Source organism: Hirsutella rhossiliensis (assembly GCF_020360975.1).
Source record: "Hirsutella rhossiliensis strain HR02 chromosome Unknown scaffold00021, whole genome shotgun sequence".
NCBI classification, from domain to species: Eukaryota; Fungi; Ascomycota; class Sordariomycetes; order Hypocreales; family Ophiocordycipitaceae; genus Hirsutella; species Hirsutella rhossiliensis.
Window position 1 is genome coordinate 794,515 of NW_025408687.1, and position 25,951 is coordinate 820,465.

The 25,951-nt window shown below is 59.8% G+C and overlaps 6 protein-coding genes across 6 annotated transcripts; 3 read left to right on the top strand and 3 right to left on the bottom strand.

Annotated features, from left to right (window-relative positions):
* Positions 1-567: 567 nt before the first annotated feature.
* On the bottom strand, positions 568-1,827 carry HRG_11630 (uncharacterized protein; the record flags this gene model as incomplete). The annotated part of the gene is made up of 2 exons (XM_044870100.1): positions 568-665; positions 723-1,827. The coding sequence occupies 2 exons, from the start codon at positions 1,825-1,827 to the stop codon at positions 568-570; spliced, it is 1,203 nt and encodes a 400-aa protein (XP_044714997.1).
* A 1,888-nt stretch (positions 1,828-3,715) lies between these two features.
* HRG_11631 (v-ATPase subunit H domain-containing protein) lies at positions 3,716-5,361 on the top strand (the record flags this gene model as incomplete). Its single annotated transcript, XM_044870101.1, has 3 exons — positions 3,716-4,013; positions 4,170-4,695; positions 4,746-5,361. 3 exons carry the CDS (start codon positions 3,716-3,718, stop codon positions 5,359-5,361), a joined length of 1,440 nt encoding a protein of 479 aa, XP_044714998.1.
* Positions 5,362-6,147: 786 nt separating this feature from the next.
* On the top strand, positions 6,148-7,458 carry HRG_11632 (aminomethyltransferase folate-binding domain-containing protein; the record flags this gene model as incomplete). The annotated part of the gene is made up of 1 exon (XM_044870102.1): positions 6,148-7,458. The coding sequence occupies one exon, from the start codon at positions 6,148-6,150 to the stop codon at positions 7,456-7,458; it is 1,311 nt and encodes a 436-aa protein (XP_044714999.1).
* Positions 7,459-10,081: 2,623 nt separating this feature from the next.
* Positions 10,082-12,234, top strand: HRG_11633 (endopolyphosphatase; the record flags this gene model as incomplete). Its single annotated transcript, XM_044870103.1, has 3 exons — positions 10,082-10,208; positions 10,340-11,163; positions 11,221-12,234. The coding sequence occupies 3 exons, from the start codon at positions 10,082-10,084 to the stop codon at positions 12,232-12,234; spliced, it is 1,965 nt and encodes a 654-aa protein (XP_044715000.1).
* An 869-nt stretch (positions 12,235-13,103) lies between these two features.
* HRG_11634 (uncharacterized protein) lies at positions 13,104-13,451 on the bottom strand (the record flags this gene model as incomplete). Its single annotated transcript, XM_044870104.1, has 1 exon — positions 13,104-13,451. One exon carries the CDS (start codon positions 13,449-13,451, stop codon positions 13,104-13,106), a length of 348 nt encoding a protein of 115 aa, XP_044715001.1.
* A 2,566-nt stretch (positions 13,452-16,017) lies between these two features.
* Positions 16,018-19,741, bottom strand: HRG_11635 (protein family UPF0592; the record flags this gene model as incomplete). Its single annotated transcript, XM_044870105.1, has 3 exons — positions 16,018-16,547; positions 16,629-17,128; positions 17,187-19,741. 3 exons carry the CDS (start codon positions 19,739-19,741, stop codon positions 16,018-16,020), a joined length of 3,585 nt encoding a protein of 1,194 aa, XP_044715002.1.
* Positions 19,742-25,951: the final 6,210 nt, after the last annotated feature.

Here is a 25,951-nt window from a genome sequence, read left to right on the forward strand (position 1 = left end):
ATGAGGCAGGTCATGGGAGGTCACTCGGGAGAGGCTGCACAAAGTAGGCGTATCTGGCGAATAGCCATGTGAATTACATGGGATGAGGCTAGCTATATGCTCGAGGTGAGCCTGATCATCCAGTCTATCGTAACGTGAAATTGAGGAAACGTCGGCTCCCTTCACTGGAGAGCAAACCCCATGGCCTGGCGCCCTCGCGACCGTCTGCCAATCTCATCTCGCTCATTATTCATCTCGCACGTTCTGTACTCTTTTCGTCGTAATCTCATTCCCACTCCCCCTCCCCCAACCTTGACCAGGACTGAGGGAAGAAGAAGCAAGAAGAAAATATCCGCCTCTCCTCATGTGAGGACTCTGAAATTAGAATCGATCAAAACAAAGGACGGGGTCTGTGAGCCCCCATCTGTATGCATCCGTGGAACGCCTCAAAAGCTCGAATGGGCCTTGTATGTGCAGAGTGAAATGCGGGATCGGCGGCGCAGCTCAGGCTTGGACGCTGCATGGCACGACCCGGCGGCGAAGGGGGGGGGACATGTACAGGGCTCGGGTCTCGGCTGAGCAGCTCTTCTAGGGCCGTCTCGAGGACCGAGAGTACTGAGACCGTGGGCCGCGGCTGTCGCCCGTCCGGCGCGTGTAGGTGGTGCGACGACCGGAGCTGGAGCTACCTGCCGAGGCCGTTAGTTTTGCGTCTCGCCCGGATTTCGGTGGGGGGAAGAACGTACTGGGACTCGTGGTGGCGTCCGAGTAGGTGTAGTCCGAGTAGGTGTAGCGAGACGAGGGGGGGACCTTGCGAGGAGGCACGCGCTTGTCCTTCTTGAGGTTGAGAAGCGTGAGGAGGGTTGTGGCGCCGGCGGCAATGGCCAACCACAAGCCGCCGCTCGACTTCTTCTTCTCGCGGCGATCGGCGGCAGGGGCGGGACGGCGGCCGCCGAACCAGCCCGAGTGGCGGTCCTTGCGCGAGTAGGCCGAGGGCGCGCGGCTGGCGCGGTGGGAGTAGCGCTCGTGGATCTCGAGGCGCTCCTCGCGCTCATGCTTCTTCTTGCCGCCAAAGACGGCGCCCCAGAGGCCGCGGGCGATGCAGCAGAAGCACAGCAGCAGCAGCAGGGCGACGCCGACGAGGGTGCCGATGACGATGCCGGCAATGGCGCCGGCGCTGAGCCCGCCGCCGGCGGTGCCGCCGTCTGCGCCGATGGCCTGGCCGGCGTCACTGGTGCGGGTGGCCTGGGCGGCCGAGTCGGCGGGCTGGCCGGTGCCGACGCCGCTCGAGGTGATGGTGGTGGTGCCGGTGACGCGGAAGGGGGCCGAGTAACGCGTGGTGACCTTGCCGTCCGAGGTGACGAGAACGGTCGAGGGCTCGACGAAGCCCGGCTTGACCGAGCACTGGCCCTGGAAGGCGCACGTCTGCCAGCCGGCGCAGCAGATGGGCCCGCAGGCCTGCTGCTCGGCGCTCGGGGGCACGCAGTCGACACCGGCCGTGGGCTCGGGGGCGGGCATCCAGTACGTCATGATGGTGCTGGTGTAGGTGCGCGTCTCGGTCCAGGTGGTGGTGTAGAGGCCGTAGGTGCCGCCGCCGTGGGCAGCGACGCACGTGGCCACGTCTCCCGGCAGCGTCGTGCAGGCCTGGCCGGCGCCGCAACAGAGCTGCTTCTCGGCGCCGCAGGGGGTGCCGCAGTCGGCGCGCGGGGCGAGGGCATCGCGGCGGTCCTTGGGGCAGGGCGTGGCCGAGACGAGCGAGGTGGCGGCGCCGAGGGCGAGGAGCGCGAGCTGGAGCTTGCTCGTCGTCGTGGTCGGTGACGATGACGACGAGGCAAAGACGGGCCGTCGCATGGCGGCGATGGAAGGGAGATCTGCAGCTCTTTGTGACCCTCTTTTTGGGGGCGGTTATTTTCCCCCTTTCCTTCTCCCCGCGGGTCCCCTCCACCTCTCGGGGTCGTTTGGCGTGTCTTTCGTCCTTGTCTTGTGCTCTGGGCTGGAATGCGGGAAGCCGTGGGGCAGCGACAGGGAGCGAGTGAGGTCACCAGCCGGCAGGGGAGGCGGCGATGAAGGATTGTGATGAGAGCTTGTGATGAATGAATGGCCTCCTTTTTCTGCCTTGGTCGTGGATTCGCAAAGAGCGGTGTTGATTGAAAGGGGCAACGGGCGCTGCTGCGAGGCGAGCTTCCGGAGAAGAGAAGGAGGAAAAGAGCTCTCGCCGGCAGGATTGGCCGTTTATTGCACTCTCTGCGCTGGCTCCATCCCCAACCTCCTCCTCGTAAAATCTCCCGCTTTCGCAGCACACCCACACAGCGCACCACGATTCGTCCGCCAAACCCAGCCCCTCCCATTTCATCGAACCAACGGCCCGTACTTGGCAGCCTGGGCCAGAGACAAAGAAGGGGTAGTTGCTCTTCTTTTCCTTTGTTTCCCTTGCCCTCGACTCTTGCTAGCTCAGCTTGCCTCCCCCGGGGTGGGGAAACGGCGGCTTTGCCCGAGTCTTGTTTTGGGGCTGCTGGCTGGCGCCCTGCCTGCTGGCCGGCGGTCAGTGCTTGCTTGCGTGTACTCGCAGGTACAGCGGGGGTACTTTCTCCGGGGGGGTCGACGGGGTAACGCAGAACCTGCAGCTGCTGCAGCGGCGCCCAATGCCAGCGCAGCCCGTCAGACGGCCAAGCGTAGTAAGTAGCCAGAGGGCCGAATGCCAAGAGCCTGGATGGGACATGGGAGTGCTTGGATCTATCCTCTCCCTGCAGCTAGGAAACGGTCTGCTGGTGCATGGCCAAGTGAGGGCCAAGGTCGTTGCTGTCTCCTGGCCCCGGCCCCGGGTACATCGAAGTCCCTGCTGGGTACCATTTGCGATGCCGTCGCCGTCCGCCCCCCATCAACTCATCACGGCATCTTCAGGCCCAGCGAGTTTGCCGCGCATACATGTACAGTACAGTACTCTGGTTGCTCAGATATGCATCCAGGGTGCCTTGGTCCGTGGCGTACAATCCGTAGGTTGGGCAGAGGGACCTGCATTAGCACCCCCGGCGGCACAGACAATCAGGCACCCACCGAGTTGAGTGATTGTTTGGTGCTGCTCCATGTTGCCCCGGCGGGAATAGCCAACAAGACGGCGGTATACTTAGCGACGGTGGTGCACCGCGGACCGCCCAGCTCCACCTCTCCGCTTCCGAGGCGGGGCCGGCCCGATCCATGCCCAAGTCCTCCGGTCCGGGGTGCGCCTTGCCATGATCCCGGCTTTCAGCCATTCCATCTGCTCAAACACGTCAACGTCGATTCAAAAAAGCACGCTCAGCTTGTGCGCGCCACAAGCATCACAACCCGTGGAATTTCGTGTCCCATCTGAGCACCAGTCCGTGCTGGAAATCAAAGCAGCGCGCTTCTCTAGTCTACTCCATCTTTGGTGGCTTCGCATCACTAGCCACTCGTTTGAGCTGAGGCGGTGCATCGGCGTATGCGTGGATAAACTACGGATACTCTCCACTCCCCCTGCCCCGTCCTGCCTGCCCTGTGTGGCGCACCAATGCGGCGGTGGCGCCGTCATCTGCTCGCGACATCATCTCGCCGACAGCTCCCTCCAGCCTCGCACCACGCCTGTCCGTCCACCCGCCCCTCATCATCGCCCATCTCGTCGGGCTTCCTCATTCTTTCCTCCCTTTCCTTCTCCTCACCCATCCGCCCCCGTAATCTCCCCCCTTTCGACCTCGTTGGCGCTCGCTGCCGCGACCCCGCCGCCATGTCGCTCGACCCCCCGACCTATCTGGCCTCGTTGCAGAGCAACATCCGCCAGCGGCCGATTCCTTGGGACGGGGCCGTTAGGGCAGGCACCCTGACCGAAGACCAATACGCCAAGATTCGCGCCGTCGACAAGGCCAAGAAGCCCGAGCAGAGGAGGGACATCGTCGAGGCCGACATGGACGCCTACCGCCTGCTGTTTGTCGGCGGCGACGGCAAGACCAGCGTCTTGGAGACGGCAGGAAAGCACCCCAATGTGATCCAGTATATCCTGGTGCTGCTGGCCGACCTTTTCGACGGTAAGCTCCCAGCGCGGTCCCATTCCCTGTCGCGTCGGGAAGGCCGAGCTTCATCTGCTGTTGAGTCTCGCTTCCTGTCCTGCATCCATGCCCTCCCACCGTCTGATTCTACCACCCGTTCCATGCTAACACGGACACTGTTCCGCCGATACCTAGCTGTTCCCTCCCTGGCCAAGGCCCTCCTCAGCAATCCCGACCCGTACCGGCATTTCTTGCCAATGCTCCGCTCCAACACCACCGAAGACCCCATTCCGTTGCTCACATCCCATGCCCTGACAAACCTCATGACTCTCGCACGAGACGACTCGAAAGCAACTCGCCAAGCTCTTCCCGTTATGCTCACGTACTTGGCCGTCCTGGCCAAGAGCTCCGACGCCGGTCTTCAAGACATTGCCGTCCAAGAGTACTCGGCCTTGCTCTTTAGCCATGTCTCGCGGGACCAGTTCTGGAAGCAGAGAAGTGAGACGGTGACGCCTCTCATCACCATCCTCCAGACGGCTGCCGGTATCGAGAACGGAGGCAACTCGTCGGCCAGCCTCTGGAGCGGCAACGCAAGTGTCCGCACAACAGGCTTCGAGGGTTTCCTCGGCGGAAGCGTGGGCTTGCAGCTTCTCTACCACGTGCTCCTGGTCATCTGGCAGATGAGTTTCGAGGCGGAAGAGATCGGGGACGACCTAAACGAGTGAGTACACCAGAGTGTGTTGCCGATATGGGGCTGACGCGTCTGGACAGCGAATATGACATTGTGCTGCTGTACACCCATCTCCTGCGCCTGTCACCCAAGGAGAAGACGACGCGACTGATTCTGTCGACGCTGTATAACCTGCTGGAGAAGAACCAAAAGACCCTCCTCCCCACGGCCGTCCTGGCTCGGCTCCCCGCCCTGCTGGAAAACCTCGGCAGCCGCCATCTCACGGACCCCGACTTGCAGGGAGACCTCGAGAGCCTCAAGGAGCTGCTAGACGAGTACACCAAGACCAAGACGACGTTTGACGAGTACGTGGCCGAGGTGCAGTCTGGTCATCTGCGCTGGTCGCCGCCGCACCGCAGCCAGGTGTTTTGGGCGGAGAACGCGCGCAAGATTCTCGAGTTTGAGAATGGAGAGATTCCGAGGAAGCTGGCCGAGATTATGCAGAAGCCCTGGGACAATGACAAGCAGGTGCTGGCGATTGCGTGCAACGACATTGGCTGCCTGGTGAAGGAGGTGCCGGAGAAGCGCTACCAGCTGGAGAAGGTGGGCCTCAAGAGGAGGGTCATGGAGCTGATGCAGTCGGACGACGAGAGCGTGCGGTGGGAAAGTTTGCGGGCACTCGGCGGATGGCTCAAGTATAGCTTTGAGCAAAACTAGGCCTGCAATGGGAGGCGTAGCAGGGAGGCCACTGCTGGCTGGCGGCACCGTTGTCCTTGCCTTTGTCCTCGGTCCCCGCGCCCCTTTTCGTTGCCTATTCCTTTTATTTCGCGCCTGTTTCTAAACCTCGGCCCTGTTTCTCATCCATGCGCGGGAAGAAGGGGAACCGGTTCGACGTGGTCGTTGTGCGACCCTGTACGAAGATGCACTGATTTTAGACGAGAGCCGTCAACAGTGATTGGGATGCAAGTCATGGTTGGAGCAATGCGAGACGTCAAGAAGAGAGGTAGGTAGGTTGTCTTGTAGACAAGGATGGGATGGACGAGCAAGTAGGAGGGGAACTTGTTCGGTTCCGGTCCTGAGCTGATACCTGACAACCCCGCACCTATTTAAACTACCTTACCATTGTGTAAATAGTTATCGAGGCTCGCTCGCCTGAGATTGTAGACGGCAGCATAACCGATTATGCCGTCCACCTGGGTGAGGTGTAAGGTACCTTATCTACCTCCAGTAACCGTGAACTCTGATAAGCGCGCCATTCCAGGAGCGCGGTTAATCTGCAAACCCCGAGTCGAAGGGGCATGTACCGTAACTTCTCCGGTACTTTATACGTAATCGGCAGTGTCTATTAGGGCTTGGCGGGGTCTTCATCGGCGTCGGACCGGCGCTCCATCTTCAGCCGCCTCGGCTTATTACCTATATAGTGCCTACCTGCTACTACACTTTTTCCCGCCTTTTTCTCCTCCTCTCCCACCCACCTCCCCTTCGCCCATCGAACAAGCCGAGATGAAGGGATTCGCATCCGCCGTCCGGACGGCACCCCGCGTGCGGGCCCGCCGCGTCAAGCCGGCGCTGAGGACCTGCCAGCAGGTCCGGTGCGCCTCCGACGCGGCCGGCTCCGAGCTGAAGAGGACGCCACTGTACGACCTGCACCTCGCCCACGGCGGCAAGATGGTGCCCTTTGCCGGCTACAGCATGCCCGTGCAGTATGCGGGCGCCTCCCTCGCCGAGTCGCACCACTTCACGCGCCAGCATGCCTCGCTCTTTGACGTCAGCCACATGGTGCAGCACACGTTCCGGGGCCCCGCAGCCGCCGCCTTCCTCGAGAAGGTGACGCCCTCGGCATGGAGCAACATGGGCCACATGCAGAGCAAGCTGACGACGTTTCTGTGGCCCGACAGCGGCGGCATCGTCGACGATTCGGTCATCACCAGGATCGGCGAGGATGAGTACTACGTCGTCACCAATGGCGCCTGCCTCGACAAGGACTCCGACTATCTCGACCGCGAGCTGGGCAGCTTCGGCGGCGGCGTCGAGTGGACCAGGCTGGACGGGTCCGGCCTCGTGGCGCTCCAGGGCCCAAAGGCCGTCCAGCTGCTCAAGCAGGCGCTGGCCACCGACGTCGACCTCGACGCCCTCTACTTTGGCAACGCCGTCTGGGCCAAGCTCAAGCTTGCCGACGGGAGCAAGACGCACCCTGTCCTCATCAGTCGTGGTGGCTACACGGGCGAGGACGGCTTCGAGATTTCCCTCAACGGCAAGCTGTACCCGGCGCTCGAGACGACAAGCCGCGCCGTCGAGGCGCTCCTCAAGGTCGCCGGCCCCGAGTCCCTGCGGCTCGCTGGCCTAGGGGCGCGTGACTCTCTGCGCCTCGAGGCCGGCATGTGCCTGTACGGGCACGATCTCGACGATACGACGACGCCCGTCGAGGCCGGCCTCAGCTGGATTATCCCGCCGGAGCGCCGCAAGGCGGGCGGGTTCCACGGGGCCGATGTCATCCTGCCGCAGCTGACGCCCAAGAGCAAGGGCGGCCGGGGCGTGGAGCGGCGGCGCGTGGGCTTCGTCGTCGAGGGCGCGCCGGCCCGCGAGGGTGCCGAGGTGCAGAGCGGCGACGGGCAGAGCGTGGGCCGCATCACGAGCGGGGTGCCGAGCCCGACGTTGGGCAGGAACATTGCCATGGGCTACGTCAGGACCGGCCAGCACACGGCGGGCACCGAGCTGGACATTGTCGTCCGGGGCCGTAAGAGAAAGGGCGTCGTGACCAAGATGCCGTTTGTGCCGACGCGCTACGTCAAGGCTGGTGTCCAGGCGGGATAGGGGAGGTATGGCAAGAGAAGTGGAAGGTCGAGGGGTCGAGGGACTCAACTCCCCGTGTGCCGTGTATTCTGCCGGAACTGCAAGGTTGGGAATGTTTCAACAGATTTGTGTTTAGCGTTGTGCCGAAGGAGTCTTGTCTTTCTTGTGAACCAGAGAAGCTATATACATTACGAAAGCGGTTCGGGGGAGGAAAAGCGCCGGTTGGTGGCTTGGGTGCTGCTTGGGGCCTCTGGAAAGGTCAGTCGCCGTATATCTCGGGGGCCAGGCTCGTGACAGGGACCGGGCGGTGACGTGTCTTCATCTTGCACCTGAAGTCGCGTGCCCTTGAATGGGAAAAGGCCACAGGTCAGCTCTTACGCCTCGTTTTCCAATGGGGAGAGAGTCTGGCTGCGGGACTTGTGAAGATTCGTGCATCGGTTCCTTCCCGGACGCTCAATTCAAACCCGTCAAGGGGAAGGAGAGGGGTAAATAGATGTAGGGCTGGAAGGAGGGCGAGGAAGGTTCTTGCCATGTGTCTAGAAGAGACTTTTGACGGAAGCCCATGGGAAAACCAAGCAGGAACTGGTTGCGCCATTTTCCCCCTCCATCACTGGCATTTCTTGGGTCCTCATCAGCATTTCTTTTGGAAGCATCATCATCACACCATCACCACCAGCGTTCTCGGCCGTCATCACTCTCGGGCAACAGAACGCTTCCAAAATCTACCCACCTCATCAGGGAGGAAACGTGGCAAGCTAGCTCCAGCAATTGCATTACTGGTGCGTGTGTTGTCGGAGATGGCTCCCCCATCTGACGGCTACCTTCCAAATCGGCGAGTTGCACATGGCATCGGCATCGGCCACGCGCCAAGGAGACTCACGGCACGGCAAGGTTGATGGAACGGCTGTTTACTCGATTTGGTACGTTGGTTAGTTCCTTGGGTCGAGCAGCCGGGAGACTTGTTCTTTTACAACTAGACACATTTGCACGTGTACATATTCCCCGTCTAGAGCCCCCCTCCTACTCGCCGTCTCTCTTCTTCTTCCCTGGAGAGAAATATCTTCGGTACATATTTGCTAACCGCTTTTTGCTATCCAAGGTTCCGACACGATGGCAAAATATTTCGGCCCAGGATGATGAAGCCCATGCACAGCACTGGGCCAGGTTGGACGGCTGGATGGGCTGGCCAGAGACAAAGTGGTGAGGGGAGCAGGATGTTGCCACGCAAAACCATGGGAGGCCGTTACGCTCGAAAGCAAAGAGACGGCCTCCCTCAAACAGGCGGCAGGGGGTTTCGTCTGGCAACGAAGTACTCGGGAGGCGGCGACTCTCTACTGGGGAGAGGAGAGGCCTGGCGGCGAGGGCCGCGACGAGACGAATGTTGCGTTGAAGTTGAAAAGCAAGAAGAAGAGGGGGGAAATGAGAGCCAAATATCGATTCCTCGGGCAAACTCTGGCCCGTACTCCGGACGGGAATGTGGGGCAGCGAGGTACATAGCATCTACGGGACACAGCTCGAGACCCCTGCCAGAAAGCTTCAGACGGAAAGCCCACCCCGTCGTCGACTTTCACATGTCATGAAGAGGAGAGGAGAGACGCACATACCGTCCGTCCGTGGGGAGAAAAGACAGGCGGTTGTTGCATGGTTCCCCATGGGGGCTCGCTGGTTGTCCTTGAGTGCACATGCGCGCACACGCAGACACGGCATTGGTTATACCGGCTGCGACGATGACATCGGGGAACAAAGGGAACGGCTTATTGCAGTGCAGAGACTCGCCGAGGTTCGGGATTTGCAGGATGATGAGGGACAGATGCGGTCATTTCTCTCTCACGTCAGAAGGCCGGCCAAGGACAGCGATCGGATCAGCCAAAGCCAACAGCATGAGAGAGGGTGTGATGACGCCGGCCGGACGAACGGGTGGAGCCCTGCTATTCGAGGGCAGCCCATGTGTGGCGGATGAGAAGTGCCATTGGAGCTGGCGTTTCCAGGCATTGCAGTAATTCATTAATTTAGCGGGAGTGTGGGAGGGCGGCAGGGGCGGGAGCGAGTACCGGCAGCAGGCCCTCATCAGTGCTGCTACCGGGTAGGAGCAGGTATCGTCTGTTTCCCCTGCCCTCTCACCGCCAGGGATCGGTAAAAGCAAGAGAGGCCCGAGACTTGCGTGGCTTGTACAGGGCACCTGACGTTGCCCACATGCGCCACCACAGATGACTGTCTGCGGGTACGCAGCCTCGGTGTACTTCTCCACACCCCGTCGCAGCTTCAAGCCTTGGCCCCCATCGACTCCGTGGCCCTGATTCAGTCCTTCTTCCCCTTGCCGGATTTATAACCTGCCTGCTTTCTCTTTCTCTCCTCCGATAAAGCGCTGCTCCCTCCAGACCTCGTCTCTCGGAAGGGCACTTGTTAAAGTTTGGGTCCGCCATCCACCAATCAACCTTCTACTTCACCCACAACAGCCACCAGGCCGGCAGTGCCGTCGAACGATCCATTGAACGCCTCTCTCGTGAGCTGGTGGAGCTCGCTCCCTGGTTATACTTCCTCTCTGACACATCACCTTGTCTCTGAACCTGATGCGCCTCGCTCAAACCTCTTCATCCCCTCGCTCGGCCGAACCCTCCGACTCAGAGCTCTATTCGCCGCTACCATGAGGCTCCACGCGGGCTCCCTGTTTATCCACCTCCTTCTCGTCGCATCGTCGTCGGTCGCCGGCCGCGTGCAGACGCGAGAGCCCGAGTCGCCCCAGTTACATGGTCGCTTCCTGCACATTACCGGTATGAAACCACCACGCCTTATCGCTATCGAGATCTGCAACTCTTCCCCCACCATGCCTTCTTCCTCTTCCTCCTCCTCTCCCACAACAACAATTCAGCATCGCTGACATACAGCCCCCCCGCATCCGCAGACCTCCACCCCGATGAGCTCTACAAGGTCCATTCGTCCTCGGCCGCCGGCATCGCCTGCCACCGCGGCGAGGGCATGGCCGGTACCTACGGCGCAGAGAAGACCGACTGCGACTCGCCATTTGCCCTCGTCAACGCCACCCTCGACTGGATTGCAGACAACATCAAGCACGACATCGACTTTGTCGTCTGGACCGGCGACTCGGCCCGCCACGACAGCGACGAGAAGCACCCCCGCACTGCAAAAACCGTCCTCGACTCGAACCGCGCCGTCGCCCGCAAGGTCGTCGACACCTTTGCCTCGCCCCGTGACGGCAAACTCTCCGTGCCCGTCATCCCTACCTTTGGAAACAATGACTTTTTGCCACACAACATCATGAACCCCGGGCCCAACAGATGGTTTCGGGCCTACGGCGACATCTGGAAGCGCTTCATTCCCGAGGACCAGCGCCACTCCTTCCAGTACGGCGGCTGGTTCTATGTCGAGGTCATCCCCAACAAGCTTGCCGTTTTCAGCCTCAACACCATGTTCTTCTTTGAGCGCAACGCCGCCGTCGACGGCTGCGCCGACCCCTCGGAGCCGGGCTACAAGCACATGGAGTGGCTGCGTGTCCAGCTGCAGCGCATGCGCCAGCGCCACCTCAAGGCCATCCTCATGGGCCACGTGCCCCCGGCCAGGACCGACAGCAAGCAGAATTGGGACGAGACGTGCTGGCAGAGGTACACGCTATGGCTGCGCCAGTACCGTGACGTCGTCACCGCCTCCGTCTTTGGCCACATGAACATTGACCACTTTTTGCTCCAGGATACCGAGCAGCTGGATCTGGTTGGGGACGTGGACAGGCTTGGAGGAGATGACGACGGCGGCGACGAAGAAGAACAGGACACAGAGAGCCCCGACGGTGGCGTGTCCATTCAGTCCAAGAGCGACTATCTCCTGGAATTGCGCGACGAGTGGTCCGATCTACCAGACCCGATTATCGGTGTGCTCCAAGAGGGCGACGGCGACGACGATGACGACGACGACGACGACGATGATGGCTCGGGCGAGGTCACCAACAAGAAGCACAGGAAGCACAAGAAGAAGCACAAGTACAGAAACATTGGTGGAAAGCACGCAGAGCGCTACCACGTGTCCTTTGTCAGCCCGAGCGTCGTGCCAAACTACCTCCCGACGCTGCGAGTCTTTGAGTACAACATCACCGGCCTTGAGCAGGCAGTGCTCTGGAAGGATACCTTTGACGGCCAAGCGGTTTCGCCTCCGGCCGCGCCACAGTCACAAGAGGAGGATAAAGAAGAAGAGCACCAGGAGCTTAGACGACAGGTGACGGCCGAGAAGAAGCGGGGCCGGAAAAAGAAGGGTGACAAGAAGGACAGGGACAAGGACGACCTCATCGTGCCCGAAGCGCCACCAAAGAAGTCTCTCCCTGGACCGGCGCACCATGCCCAGCCCCTGACCCTAACGGGCTACGTGCAATACTACGCCAACCTTACATACATCAACGACGTGCGCGAGGCCAAGTGGCGCGGCGGGAACCCGGGCAGCAAGAGCCCCAAGCACAAGCCCCGGCCCCGCGGCTTCGAGTACCAGGTCGAGTACAGCACGGCCGACGACAGGTTTTACAAGATGCAGGACCTCACGGTCAAGCGTTACCTGCACCTCGCGTATCGCATGCGGCGGGAGAAGCAAAGGGACGCGCTGGATCACAACGATGACGAGGGAGTTGAGCTTGAGGCTGAGGCAAACGACGCTGACGATGATAATGCTGACGTCGAGAAGGAGAACAAGAAGGGCAAGAAGAAGAACAAGGACCGCGAAAAGAACGAGACTTGGCTGCATTTTCTCGGGCACGCGTTTGTCAAGACGATGCCCAAGAAGGACCTGGAGAAGATGTAAGGAATGAGAAGGGCGATGATTGTTGAAACAGCATGCGAGGCGTCTGGCGTGTCGTTGGGCCGCGGACTCTGATGGAAACGTCTTCTGCGGCGGCAACTTGTATTTCTTTGGTTACCTGCAACTACCGAACTTGTAACTTGTTTGCAAGGCTCAATTTTCACACAAGACTGCATCGGTTACTTTTTGATGAAGAAAAGGATATCTGAATGCGATTCATGCCTAAGACGAACAAGCAGCAATACGTGCAATAAAATATGACAAGAAAAAGGGTATCGACCGAGGCTCGCCGGCCTCGAGATTAGACCGGGGCGCATGTACGCACTCCATGGTGACCATGGCTTCCTCGATTCGAAGTCGCCATCGGATATTATCAAGGATGATTCGCGCGCGTGCAAAGTTGACAAAATGAGCAAAAGACGAATGATGAGCAAGCTGACCTCGACGCCGTCCGTATGCCATGGTTACCGTGCAGCATAAGACATTTCACACTCTCTCACGAGTTTCTTTTTTTCCTCACTGGGTTTTCCAAAATCGAAGAATGACAAGATGAGAAAAAAAAAGGATCTCGCTCGGTGGTGGTGTCATCGCGTTGCAAGGCCCGGGCCGCCCAGCAGCCGGGAGGGAGGGGACCCGCCGGACGACTGCGCATAAAATCGCGTTCCGTATGACGTTGTAAATGCGTTCTTTTTGTAACCCCCCTTTTTTGAAGTTCACGTTGGGTGGGTTCGCGTCGTTGTTTGTCGTTGTGGGTCATTGGGCTGCCTTGTGATGCGCCGCCGCTCGGTCACTCACTAATGATGACGGGGACGAAGCTGCCAACAGGACCATGGTGGCGAAACAAGGACGGCAGCAAGACCCCGGGTTCACTCTCAGGCGGCGGCACGCGGGCAGGGCTGAGGGGCGGCGGCGGCGGCGGGCAGGAAGTGGGTGTGATCGAGAATGACGACGGGAGAGGGAGGGGGGCAATGGGGGTCGTCGAGGCCGAGCTCCTTGAAGACGGAGGTGCGGCCCTTGCGGATATTGCTGCGGCCGGTGCGGAAGGCCGGGGGCAGGTAGAGGCCGGCGCCCTCGCGCAGGCGATCCGAGGTGAGGTGCGAATTGAACTTGGGGCGGACGGGGACGCCCGACGGCGAGCATGTGGCAGCGACGCCGGGGACCTGGAGATGGGTGGCCGAGGAGGCGGGGGCGGCGGGGGACAGAGCGGCCATTGTCGACATGGCGCGGGTGGTGATGGGATATTATTGTCTGTATGCAGTGACGGAGGGATGACGAGGCGGTGATGAAAGGCGAAGGAATTGTTGTCGGGCCGGCGAGATTGATGAGCGGACGGGCCCGGACGAGGGGGATGAAGAGAATAGGAAAAAGAGAAGAGAAAGGAAAAGGAGGATTGGGGGGTTAAGGGTTGTGGAGGGGGGGGGGAGGAAGCTGATGAAGAACCGGAGATGGAAAAAGAGAGAGGCAGAGAGAGAGGGGGGGGAGGGTAATAAGGGGACAGACAGATTAATCAAGCGAGGCAAAGGAAACGGAGATGGATGGGGAAAAATGGGTTGTTCCGCCTTCGTATGTACAGGGACGGCGGTCGCGATAATAATTAGTGCTTTCCTTATCGAAAAGAAGGAAAAGTGGAGAAATGATGGGCCGATGGGTGCCTCTTTCCCTGCCTCTTTCCCCCTCCTCCCTCTTCTCTTCTCTTCTCTGGCACTCCCCCCCCTCTCTCTGAGTTGGAGGAGCTATGCATTACGGGGCAAAGAATCATGACAGAGTACTCGGTACAGAAGAAGAAAATGAAGAGGACGAATACAGCATCAATCTTCTTTTGCTGTCGAATGCACGTATCCCGTCATGCATGTGCTGTAGCTACCAAGCAGCAGCACCAACGAATACTTGCCCCGCATCCTCCAACGACAAGGAGATTCGTGGATTTTGGTGGGAACGGGCACGAAAAGACGCCAATCCTTGCCTGAAACATGGTGGGGGGAGGGGGGTTGAGACAGAGCTGGCGAGCCCGGCGGCGAGAGGTGAGAGCGAGCTGCTGTTCCGGACGCGGAGAGGAATCAATTATCAATTGCCAGAGAATTCCTCCATTATCCCAAGACGATTGATTACCGACCGAGTATACCATATCCGTGCAGCACTGGAACGGCACTGCGCCGACCAAAAACGCCCTCTCATGATTCCAGCTCCAACACCCCCCCAGCCCCGTGACTTAAAAAAAAAATGAGGGAAACTCGTATTCTGCCACACCCGACTCGCACGGCACCCCTTCTTTTTTTTTCAGTGGGGGAGGGGGAGGAAGCCGAACAAGGCCAGGCCCTGCTTGCTGCTGCTGTCGGGGTCACCGCTGCTGCTGCTGCTGCTGCTTTTTGAAGAGACAGACGAGCCCGCCGAGGCGCCAAATCACGAGCCCGGTCCTCGTCACCTTCTTGCATTTTTTGGTCCCCCTCATCCGTCCCTTCATGTCCCTCTTGTCCCTGTGACGTCAGCCAGGGCCTTGGCAGGGGGGAAAAACCTCAACGGGGGAATGGGGGGAAGAGGGGGGGGAGCACCTTTGCGGCTCCTTCTGCAAACTGCCCAAGTACGAATACGTAGCAACTGTATTTTGGCTTGCACTTGCCCGTCAATCATCCGCGCCTCCATTCACGCACCACCAGCCGAGTAATACTAACACGTCTAGATCCGGCGGCTCCCGCGCTGGCCGACCAGCCCAGAGCCCTTCTTGGGCGGCACGGCGGCCTCGTACCCAAGCATGCAACTGACACTTGCCATCTTCGGCCTGCGCTCAGGCATCGTCAAACAGCCCTTCCCCCCCAAAACGCCACCGAACTAATTCTGTATAGTATCCTTCTAGAATACAGCGTTGCTTTCCGTCCATACGTCGACTTCCGTCCATTCACGTGCACGACTTCGTAAGCACAAGCAGCCAAGCCCGCCCTCGCCTCCCCCGGCTGCACACCCTTTCTTATTCTCGTCGTTTTCATTCCATCACACGCCACAAAAGCGCTGCGTTACACATGCCTCATTTGCTGTATGCGCTCTCCGTTCCAGATTGGCGAGCACAGATCAGAGGCGCCAAGCCCCCCGTCAGAAAAGCTCGGCCGTCTCAGGCACGCCTCCCGTATTCGTATCCATGTGCATCCGAAGCCCTACAAACCCTACACACCACATATCGAGCCGTCGCGCATGCAGTAGCCCTCCGCATCCGCTCGCTTGCCCCATTCGGCCATGCCCTCGTCTCTCAATGGTCGCCCCGCCCCGCCCCGCCCCGCTTTTCCCGGCACTGCCGTGGCCCGCCTCGACCATGCGCTGCCGACTACTGCACCTGGCATTTCATCACCAAGCGCCGCGTGACAACATCATGATCCGTGGTATTGATCCCTATGCGCATGCAGTTTCTCCCAAATCCCCCACACTCGGCCTAGCCATTTGATTCCCACTCTGTTCGTCAGATCCTCTCCTCTCGCCGCCCTCCAGTGATATCAAAATTTCATCCCCTGGCACCGCATTATAATTATTCACCATTGTGAATCCGATAAACGCCAACCCACAAGCCAAATGGCCCTCGGGCCCAAGTTCCAGCAACCAGAAATATACTCCAACACCCCAAGGCACGTCCCCGTCCCTTGTCCAAAGGAGTCGGGGCGTCGGATTCAGATGCAGCATGCAACACACAATTCCCTCTCGCATTTGCACGGCAAAGAAAAGGGGAAAAAAACCCTTGTGCAAGTAAACGCGTGGGTGAGAAACGAGCCTCGGCCGCTTCTCTCAGCATCGCCGGCGTGGCCGCTAGCCACCAATCTTGCGAAACCCTTCCACGCCGAGCCCGGGTACTTCCACCTCGCCCAGGCGTTCGACTCCTTCTTCCCGCCGGCGCTCCACGAAGCTGTTATACTCCGCCACCACGTGGGCCCACTCGGCCAAAGCCCGACCCGAGTATACCGAGTTTTTGCCGAATATCCCGTTCGGTTTCACCGCCTTGACCAACGTCTCCCGGGCACTTTCATGGTCTTGCGCTCCCGCTCTAGACCCGGCACCAGGATTGACACGCCTCTCGCCAATGGTTGGGTTGCTCATGTTCCAGTTTTCGTTGCCCAGTCCAATCGTCGCCATGGACGTGTCTCTGAGCCACTCCTCCACGGAGGCATTCACCGAGGTCCGCCTTCCCGTCTGGCTCGGTCCGTTAAGTTTTGCATCTTCGGCACGCCGCGCCTTCGGTCTATGAACTGGCGCCGTCGGCGTCACGGGCCTGTCTCGAGCTCTTGCGGCAACCTGAGCCTGCGCGGGGGCGGGGAGCTTGGGGCGTGTCAGGTCACGCCCTATCGTCGGCGCGGGCTGCTGGACCCAGCCTAGTATGAATCTAAAGGTGTACCTCTGTTCGTCGTAGACTGGGGACGAACCAAGAGAGTCCGGTTCTATCGCGGGCGTCTTGAAGGTAGGCTTGGCTCCGTTCGAAAGCATCGGCGCCATGGCGCGCGTCGAAAGCTCCATCGCGCCCCGGCGAGCGGTAAACGGATCGCTTTCCGCGACTGGACTTCTGACAGGTCCTTCCGAGGCCATCGGCTGGCCGGTGCTGCTGCCGGTAGTCATGGAGAGAACCTTGCCGAGTAAGGACCACCGTTTCTTCGAGTCGCCCTTGACCAGCAGCTGCGTTTCTGGGTAGCAGTGGGCGGGCAGAGCATCGTTGGCGCTGGATCGGGCAAACGTGTCGAATCCCATAAAGACGCCTGGTGGCGCCGAGTTGACCTCTTGGCGGACAATCATAAATTTCTTGCCAACAGCAGGACTCATGGGGATGGTCGAGGGAAGGGCGCGCCCGGCTTCCTCTGCGCTCCTCTTCAGATACAGGTAGTGAGACCAAACAGTCTTGAGCCTCGCCGACGCTACGAGCATGATGTTGCTAGACCCCTCGTGTCAGCTTTGGCCTCTCACTCGCTGGCTCGAGGGTCTTAACTTACAGATCCACCTCATTGGCATTGCCGTCGTCACGGCAGATCCTCCAGCACAAAAGACGCTGGTAGTAGGCCCGGACCATGGGGCACCAGTTATTGAAGAAGGAGTTGAACGTCTCCTCGGTCAGGAGCCACTCCAAACAGAACGTTGCTTTGCGCCGAGGATCCTTGGCCACCGCGTCCCAGATGGTATGGAGGAAAGAGAGCATGCGGACCTCCGACATGGTGTTGAGGGAGCTCATGATGCGCTTGCAGACTTCGAGCCAGAAGTCCCAGTCGATGTAGCTCGACCGTGCATCCCGGGATTCGAAATCGTGGTAAATCACAATCACCTCGTCGAGGAAATCGCACAGCGTAAAGCAGGCCGCGCTGTTGTACTGGGACGTCTTGCATGTTGCCCCCTTTATCAGGCACGCAAAGGCCTCGGCGAACGTGTGACGCGCGCTCACCACTTCAGGGGCGTCGTCGGCGAGAAAGTCTCGGAGCAGGATCACCGATCCATTTTCAGACATGTTCCTTAGAAGGTTCGTCGGAGGCAGCGGTACGGCCATGGCTGACGCATCGGCCCCGTTGGCCGAGTCCATCAACGGAGGGCCATACGCGTGTTCAAGGGCCATTTGCCGGTGGATCGTCGTATCGATGATGGAGAGGAGCTGGGCGTGAATCAGGAGAAAGGCCGGGGATCGGGCCTTTTCGGTCACGGGCAGACCGGGCGGGATGAATTGGTCCAAGAGAACGTGAAAGTATTTGCAAAAGATAAAGAAGAGATCGGTGTCGCGGCCTTTCCACCGCGACACCCAAGGCCCCGTCCAGCCGATCCTGGCGACGAAGAGCGACATCTTGGGAATTTGCTTCAGCATGTCCCACATTGCTCTCGCCGACGTCCAGCCCAGAGGACCCAGCTTGGGGGGGAAGAGGGCCACGATGTCGTCGCTTTCCCCGCCGTCCTTTCGGGGTAGGTTGAACACGTCTGAGGTGCGACGGATCAGCTCTGGAGTCAGGCCCCACAGCCGAACGAGGATGTCCGCCACGCCCGGCGCGAAGAAGAAGGCATATGCACAGGTCTTGCCGGCAAAGTTGACCAAGCTCAGCGGAGCGTGGCGCACCGACATCTTCTCCACCACGTAGCCCATCTGCCTTACAAGGTTCGACACAAACATGGTTCTCACGTTGTGCTCGGCCGACTCCATCAGTAGCGCCGACCGGTGGGAGGCGTCGGTCGACTGGGAGGCGTTGGTCCAGGATCTCGATCGGACACGCTCCGCCGGACATCGTTCAGACAGCGGCTGAAAGTAGGTCGTGGCCTGCCGCCATTCGGGGCGCATCATGAGCAGGGTCGCCGCCTCGAGTAGAATGGGACGGTCGACGCCTGGGACGGGATGCTGGGCTCGGTCGTACAGCATGTCGAGAAGGGCAACCCACCACTTGTTCAGCACGGTGGCCCTCCGGTCGACATCCTCGAGCTTCAAGCTCTTGACCGATTTGTGGTCCATGGAGTTCCTCAAAAAGGGCACGAGGCCATTCTTGATTTGGCCGACACGCTGCGCCGTGGGTTTTATTCCAAAGCCCTTCAGGTCCGCCTCGAGGGACTTGAAGGAAGGCCACAAGGGATCGTGTTGGGGGAACGTCGTCTCGGTCGACAAGTCCGTCACCGGGGTGTCTGTGTTGCCGTCGCTGCAGGTCGACTGCGACGCACTCGTCTTGTCGCTGTTGGAGGCTCTGTTCCCGAGGCTCGTCGACGACGAAGCGCAGCTATTGTCGGAGTCGGGGCCCTCGTGAGCCCTTACGGCGAGAGCCGGTGTCTTGTTCTTCATCTTGGCGAAATATAAACCCGAGCGATTGATCGGCTTGGCCGGCTTGGTTGGATCGGCGGAATTGGCTTGTTTCGTCTGTCTCGAGTCGGACTCCGTGATGGGGTCCATGATAAGCTGCAGGCGTTCTGGTGGCGCCTTGGTTTGCTTGGCTGGCGGCTTGGCGGGGGCGGGTTTAGGCACTGTCTTGGGCGATGGCGAGCGAGACGCAGTCGTCCACGACCACCTGGCAAAGTTGGCAAAGGTGGCCGGGGTTGGCATGCCTCGGTCCGACGATTTGGATTCGGACGGCTCCAAGGACGCGGCGACGGGGGCAGGGATGTTGTCGTCAGCCGACGAAGGGGGTCTGCTCCGCCGGTCGTCGTTTGCAGCATCTTTGGTCGACTTGGAACTGGACGAGAGCCATGAGCGAGGTCGGTTGATCAGGGAGACGGTCCTCGAGCGCGCGACGGAGCTCTTTCGGGACACTCTGTCTGGGACCTCGAGCTCCTGTGGAGGCGGCTCGGGCCTGGGAGACGGAGAGGGATTCTTGCCATTGGCGAAGACGGAGGTGTCGAGCTCGAAGTCGGAGTTGAAAGAGGGGACCTCGAAGGCCGGGATGTCGGCCCAGCTCTTCCAGTCGAGCACCTCGTGGTGAAGAGAGGCGGCGGGGCTGGCCGTGGGCTTCTCGAACGACGACAGCGAGAAGATGTTGGGGTTGGACTGTGAACGAGAGAAGAGCGGCGCGGACTGTTCCACGGCCGAGGCCATGGTGGTAGCAGAGGGGCTTCGACGCGGCACGAAATATGCAGGGCGCCGTCCGTCGTTGACACACAAACGTCTGCTGAGAAGCGTGCCGGGAGACGGCAAGAGGAAGGCAATCAACCCAACTCCAACATCCCTCTACACCTTTGTCCGGCCAGCAGAGGGACGAGGCTCTAGGCTAGAACAGACGACGGCGTGTCGGATAAAAAGAGGGTGCACGCGGCAGAGAGAGAGCGGGCGAGGGAGGCGGAGAGAGGAGGGGAGGGAGAGAGAAAAGCAAGCAAGGGAAGGGGGGCAGGGGAGTTGGTCGACAGAGAAGCTCCAAGCGGCTAGTGGTACAAGTCGTGCGTCGTCGTGGTATTCGCAAGCTCCGCATGGAGAAAGCAGCTGCTAATCCCGCGAGAGATCGGCGGCTGGACGAGCGAAGCCGGGCCGGGAGGAGGGACAGGCTCTTGACATCAGTGGTCGATGAAGTCGGCTTGGGCGGGCAGGCCCCGATCGGAGGCGCGAGACGGGAGGCAGAGGCACCAGATGTCGTCGACGGAGACAAGAGGCGGCTCAGAGCGCGGAGATTTGGCAATGGAGGGGGGGAGGGTGGTTCAGGTTGGGGTTAGACGGCAGGGTACAGAGCGAGAGAGCGAGGAAGAGAGAGGAGGGGAGAGGATGGGAGTGGAAAGTCTCTGAGGAGGAGACTTGGGGATATCACAACTGAACGACGAGAGACGGGCAGCGCAATGTACCTCCTACAGAGGGTCTAGCGGGTGCGGATACCGGCGACAGCGCAAAGCAAACCGTCCTTGGGTCGACTTGGGCCATGGCCTGGAACTACCACGGCCACTACGACTACTGTACCTGTGCTGAGCATGCCCCCATGCACGGGTTGACGAGATCAGCCCGCGAGGTGTATTTTTGGGTGCGTCGAACCATGGATTATCGTTTGCTGTGTCATGGATGGAGAGCGTGCATGGATGTTGCTGTAAGTAATGGCAGATTGGCGAGAGTGTACGGAGTACAGTCAGTACCCGCTATTTCCTAAGGTAAGTGCCAATAAGGTACCTAGGTAGGTACCTACCTAGGCCTACTACTACAGGTAGGTACTCCGTACTATCTGGAGGTAGGTAAGTACCACGGGAGTTCCGTCCCTAAGATATTCAGTGGGGCGACGGGCTGAAAAGATGCACGGGTGATGCTGGAAGGGGGGCCGGGGGAGGGGGGTGGGCGGGGTGTTTCGGAGGTGTGGGCAAAGACCTTCTCCCAATTCTTATTCGCAGTGCCGGGGCCCAACAGGGGGCCCACGTCATGCCACCCGCACCACGCATCCATTTGGGAATGCGCGCCAGTCTGCAGGTACATACGGAGTACATACACCTACACCTCAAATGTGCAGCGCCGGTGCACGTGCACCGCTGTACTGTACTGTACTGTACTGTACTGTACTGTACTGCACAGTAGACATCGTGCCATCCAGAGGCTAATTACTGCACGCGCATAAGGGTCTGATTTCCTCGGCTGAGCGAGCCTCTTTTCGCCAGTCCATGCCGTCGGCAGCCCCAAGAGGCTGGGGGAGGTGGAGAAGAGTGAGAGAAGAGGACCGTCGAGCACTTACTCTGTAGGGCGTTGCAACATGCAAGTGCCATACCTGTGCCATACCTGTCTCGAGCTGCAGACATGTCGCTCCTTTGGCTCCCCGGCCATCCATTCCATACAGCCGCTCGCTACCCGGAGTGGGTGTACATCAAATGCCGTGTGGCTCAAATACCCAAGGTACTCACTCACTCTCTCAATGGGTTCGATGGGTATACGAATACGCAGACAGCTACGGATACAATAAACAGCCTGCCCAGCGGGCTCTGTTGTGTGTACGAAGACCAATGGGCAACTATGTAAGCACGCACATACACGGCCGCGCCGTCCAGACTTGCAGGCCAGAGCGCCTCCAATTGGGCAATTCCAACGAATCCGCGGCCGCGTTCCACTACCTACAGTACAGTACCTACGGAGCCTTTCAGCCCCTGTTCCTGGCGCAGTGGCGCCTGGGAGCTACTGCGGCGGGCCAAAGTGGCCTAGTGTCCACAGCGCCCTCCTTCAGGCTCCTCCACAGTAAACCTCGGTCGGGGTTGCGACACCCACCGGCCAACGCCGACCTCACGAACCCGTGCGCCCACCTCTCCAAGAGGGGCTGGCCGGGCTGAATCGGCATGATGAGGTGAGGTGAGGTCAAGCACCCTGGTTGGACGGCCTGTCGGGATGACTGGCAGAGGGCACAGGCCCTCTTTTTGCTCCCCTCGGGACCCGCCAAAAGAAAAAGTGCAGCGTACGGCAAACGAGAGGGTGACAGTTCTTGTCTAATTCTCCGTAATTTACATGCGAATGGTACACGCGGGCAGCTGCACAACTTTTTTATTCATGGCGAGCCGTCGTCAGTTGATGCGGGCGGGGCAAAGCAGCAGTCACCCGCAGCGGCGGCCTCACTCTTCCTTCCACGGCGGCGATTGGGGGAGGCCGTGTTCGTATTGCTCTATGCTTCGGTACCTTACCGGCATCCAATCATGGCCCGTCAGGCATCTCGGCCACGGGCATCGCATTGCAGCATGTTGCGAAACACAGAGGACGGCGCGGGAATGTCGCGCAGGCCATGTTGCACCATCCCTCCATCCATCCATCCTGAAGGGTGGACGGGAAGCGGGCGGTACGGCCGGTACGGCGTGGTCACACACGCAGCAAACGGCTCACCCGCGTTTTCTGCTCGAATACCGTTACCTTGTCGGGACGTAACTTAGGTATAAGCCGGTCTACACGCTGCAAACCGTCGCCTGCCAGCCGCCTCGGTCTGTGAGCGGTATCCGTACTCGGTAGTAGGTACCTACCTTAGGTACCCTCCCTCAATCAGTAAGATCCTGTACCTAAGGTATTAGGTACCTATCCCTTCCTGTGCCGCAATGCAACTGCCACGGTCCTCTTCGCTGCTGCCTTGAGCGCTGCCCCGGCAATTTGGCCCATGGCCCTTTTTCCATGATCCGATCTAAGTTAATACCCACCAACAGATTTGGGGGCTGACAAGGAAGAAAGCACAGAAGACAAAGGGTCAAAAGCTTAGCTTGTCTCTCCACGTTGTATGCACATCTTCATCTACTAGTACGCCCTGTGCGCCGTCGCAGTGCCACGGCACGGGAGCCCGGTGTGCGCTACGAGGCGTCTTGCCTGTTCCAGATTGGACGCCGCGTCGTCATGTACTGTAGATGCAGCAGACGAGACGTCTCAATCTGATCACTCATCGTGCACAGCAACCGTCCCCCTCCCTTGGAACCGTCGGACGCCCGACGACGAGGGCGACGTCGGAGATGCAGCGTACGTACATGTGTGTCTGTGTCTGGTATTGCGTGTCTTTGCTTTCCTTCTTGCCCATCCCAACTCCCAACCATGGCCCGTCTACGGATAGACACCCGCGCGGCGCCCCCTCAGCTTCAGACGCGCAATCAAATAGCGCTCTGTTGCGCAGAAACACGCGCCGTCGAATCGCGACCAGGCACGTTGCACATGTCGCTCGCCGCTCAGCCTTGCGTCTTACTCGTAACTTACCGGCCGCTTCCCAACAGGCCCCCCGAGGCTTGCATGAGCAATGACCCGCCGATGCGGATCGCATGGGCAAATTTCCCCCTTTCCACTCTGCAAAATTGCCCGTCCATGCGCAGATGCTTTTTGCGTGCTACGAGGGGCCCCTCAGTGGAGGCCAGGGAGGGAGATGGGACCGACAACCGCAGTACCTCGCTGCTTGGCCCAGAGTACCTCAAGTCCGGGCCGGTTCAGGGCGGGTGCAAAGGTCAGACACCGAGAGCCCTCAAGTATCCGTTCCTGGAGTCATGTTGCGGCAGAGTCTGGGAGTCGCTCCTCTCTGAGACCACCTTTTGGCTGAAATTCGTGGCCTTGGCGGTCCATGATGCCTCTAGTGCCTCTAGTCAGACCTCCTCACCACTTGAGAGAATATTGGCAGCGCGACTGCGGAGTAGAAGGACGACAAGGCGCGGAAAAAGCAAAAAGGCGGGCAATCCGTCCTGGCCGTCACGGCTCTCAACAAGATGCCCAACTGTTTACCCGAGTAGCTGCTTCCGGGGAGCCGCTGCCATCAGGTCCAGCACAATCCACCGTCTTCTTGCCACTCATCTGTTTCCTCTTCTGCCATGAACCAAGCCCCCCTCATCTCCCTTTCCCAGCGTCTAGTCCGGTAGTCGGTGGAGTACTGCGCACATGTTCGGCTGTCGCACACATGGTAATTAGTCTGCAGCGCGAACTGGGATGGCACGCGGGCCCGTCACAATTGGGGAGCATGTTCCCTCATCTTCATGCACCCGAGCCTGTAGAGCAGCAAGAGCAAGGGTGTTTGGTAATGATGAGGATGTTCTGGTCTTGGCACGTTGGAATATTCCTTCAGCTGGTGAGCACGGCAAAAGAGCCCATCGCTGTACACACATATGCCGTTGCAGATACACTTGCATCACCGTCTTTCTCACAGGCGCCTACGCATCTCACCTCGGCGCTGGGGGCTGCAGGATCCCGCCACTGGGCAGTCGAGACCTCTAGACGCCCAAGCGACGCCGCTTGACCGCCAGAGATCTCCGGACTCATTGGGCCTCGCACGGCGGGCAGGACACACTATCCTGTTCCGGTGGCCAAAGGAGGAGTCATCCCAGAGGCGCACCGACTGTGGCTGCTGGATTGCTAAACAGGTCGAGTAGGAGCTCGGGATGGCGCAGATCGCAGGGCGCGCTGGCTCAGACTAGAAGCCACTGCTTCAGCCGGGCTTGACAGATTGCCGGTGGAGGGTGTCGTGCTCGTGCATAATGGCACTGCCACGTCGGTGTTTCGTCGCGGTTGCGATCCATGGGATGCAGTTGAAGGAGATGAGTGGGAGAGAGGAGGTTTGGCGAAAATTTTTGTGCGGCCACTGACGAGAAAATTTGGGCTGAGTGGATACATGGTCTGGCTGCACGCCATCCGAGGCAATCAGCAATGCCTGCACTGGCCTGATTAGCTAAGCCCCCTCCCCGATACCCCGTACCTGGCACGCGGGTCCGTCGTTGGCACCTCGTAGACTGCCAAGCAGCGGCCAAGCAGCGGCCAAGCCAAGCCTCTCCCGGCATCAAATGCTCTCTCTTTGCTTCGAGAGTGTCTCGCGACGACGGAATGCCGCATTCCTAAATCGGTTTCCGCCAGAGACAGTCAGAGGAACCGATCGAGATACCCAGACTCCGCTGCTCCCAGGCCTCCCTGCCACAGGCGAAAGTGGATTGAGTCTTAGCCGAGTTTGTGCCTCGGCCGGCACGCATATCGGCGCCCCCTCTCACCAGTTGGGTACAGTACAGTAATTACCTAACGTTATACCGTTGATACGGCTTAGGCGCTTAGCCTAGATTAGTAGGCGGAGTTGGCATCGGCCCGAGGGGATCCCGGCCTGATTCTCGACGAGGCCATGCCGCTTGCAACGGGAACGGCAGGTTAACCCGCCATCTTGTCGGGAGAACAAATACGGTAATGTGATGATGCATGAAAATCTTGTCAACCAGCCGTGTCTGGACCAAGGCGAGAGAAGCCCCTGCGGGATAACAGCCCCTGGCTCGGAGCCGGGACTGCGATGCAAGATGATGCCGCCGGGCAACCGGTCAAACAGTTGGCGTGGGTTTCGCTATCATGACGATGAAGCGGTACGACGGCCCTGCTCTGCCCTTTCAGACCAGAGACATGCTCCTCGGTGGCAGAGGGGCGTGGGGCAAAGACGTCGATCGCAATCCGGTCGAGGAGCTTCGGAGCGCTGGGTGACCGATTCATTGGCGGCCAGGCAACTTTGATTAAACAATGACGGTGGTGACGATGGTGACGAGGGAGACGGACAGGGTGGGGGGGAGAAACAAGCCATCTCATCGGCATCATGTCTCTTCTAGCCACGTCTTGCCCCACGTGCCTTGCCGAACCAACCCTTGCCTTTCAGATGGTCCTCGGTTACTCACTCCGTAGGGACTCACTCTGTAGGGACTCACTCTGTAGGGCAGCTTCATTACGGGCTTCTTGCTCCAGTGCAGGAGACTTGTGTCGCTCGTCGTGGAAGGAGCCCAGCATCGTCAAGCCCACGGTGAACTTATGTTGGGACTTTGCATTGTGGAGGCGCATCCCGGCTCCTAACCGCGCTGCCTGGTGCATACCAGATCCCTTCCGCCTGTACTG